Source organism: Piliocolobus tephrosceles, chromosome 1, assembly GCF_002776525.5.
Source record: "Piliocolobus tephrosceles isolate RC106 chromosome 1, ASM277652v3, whole genome shotgun sequence".
NCBI lineage: Eukaryota > Metazoa > Chordata > Mammalia > Primates > Cercopithecidae > Piliocolobus > Piliocolobus tephrosceles.
In genome coordinates, this window is record NC_045434.1 from 104064196 (window position 1) to 104065578 (window position 1383).

Here is a 1383-nt window from a genome sequence, read left to right on the forward strand (position 1 = left end):
AAAAAAAAAAAAAAAAAAAAAAAAAAGACTCTAATACGCAGTGGCCCATGCCTATAATCCCAGCACTTTGGGAGGCCGAGGCGGGTGGATCACTTGAGATCAGGAATTCGACACCAGCCTGGCCAACATGGCAAAACCCCATCTCTACTAAAAATGCAAAAAATTAGCTGAGTGTGGTGGCGGGCACCTGTAATCCCAGCTACTTGGGAAGCTGAAGCAGGAGAATCGCTTGAACCCGGGAGGCGGAGGTTGCAGTGAGCCACGATCACACCATTACACTCCAGCCTGGGCAACAAAGTGAGACTCTGCCTCAAATAAATGAATGAATAAAGCCTAATACATCATGAAAAGAAATTTAGGGTTTATCCCAAAAGCAATGGAAAATCCATGAGGAATCTGAAAATTTCATCATCTGTAAGTCAGAGTTGGTTATAAGCCGGAGAAATGTTCTCTCTAGAGATCTCTCCAAATAAAGAAAACCTGTGCATATCCTGTTGGGCTAAAAGGATAACATACGGAAAGATGAGTTCTTGGGATGACACTGTATTTCCAGAGTATAATTCCACGATAAAGCCTCTACATCACATAACTGAGGCTGCCCTGGACCCCCTAGAAGACCCTCAGGTCTTCACGATTGTCACTTAGCCCCTGGCCCATTATAGCCCTATTATTTGCAACCCTTTTTTTCTGGGAAGTAAAGGGAGGCAGGGAATGATGGCTTAAAATCAAAATACTAGTAGTAAAATGCTAGTCTGCACAATCAATATTAAAAATAGCAAATACTCTAAAATAAAAATAGCAACAAGTGAGGCTTTTCTATATTCAGGTGATTGTTACCCCTACAAATACAATGTAGTCATCTTCCGTTCTAAAAGGCAGGTGAATCCTGTGGCATATGCTGACCTTTATCACTGAGGTGGTTGTCTGGAATAAAGGTGATGGGATAGAGGAAAGAACAATTCCTTTCCACATGCAGATCATTTACAGCATTCCTGACCTCCAGGGAGGTCCTCTTGCTATCACAGAGGCTGTGAAACACTCCCATTAAACTATCTGTGGCTCCAACTCCACTTCCCTGGCCGCCCCCCAGCCTCACCTCCACACTGAGGTTTGCCCCTGGGATCTCTGCCTCTTGCTTGTTTGTGGGAATCTCCTTGGCCACAAGGCTATAGGTAGTGATCACGATGTCATATGTAGAGAGGCTGCAGAGACATAACAAAGAAATCAATAAATGGTCCCACTATAGAGTGACAATGAGAGGGACAGAGTTGATCTTCCAATAAAAATGCCTACAAATGGAAGGACAAACAGCAGAACTCATTAACTCGTGTTCTTAACACACACACACACACACACACACACACACACACACACACACACACA

The 1383-nt window shown here is 43.6% G+C and overlaps 1 protein-coding gene across 2 annotated transcripts in view; it reads right to left on the reverse strand.

Moving 5' to 3' along the window:
• Nucleotides 1-1383, reverse strand: part of TTF2 (transcription termination factor 2) — a 43302-nt gene that overhangs the window by 15011 nt on the left and 26908 nt on the right. For both annotated transcript variants that reach the window (XM_023222761.2, XM_023222760.2), the window contains exon 12: nucleotides 1097-1202. In XM_023222761.2, the coding sequence (XP_023078529.2) occupies nucleotides 1097-1202 (106 nt within the window). The remainder of the gene's footprint in view (nucleotides 1-1096; nucleotides 1203-1383) is intronic.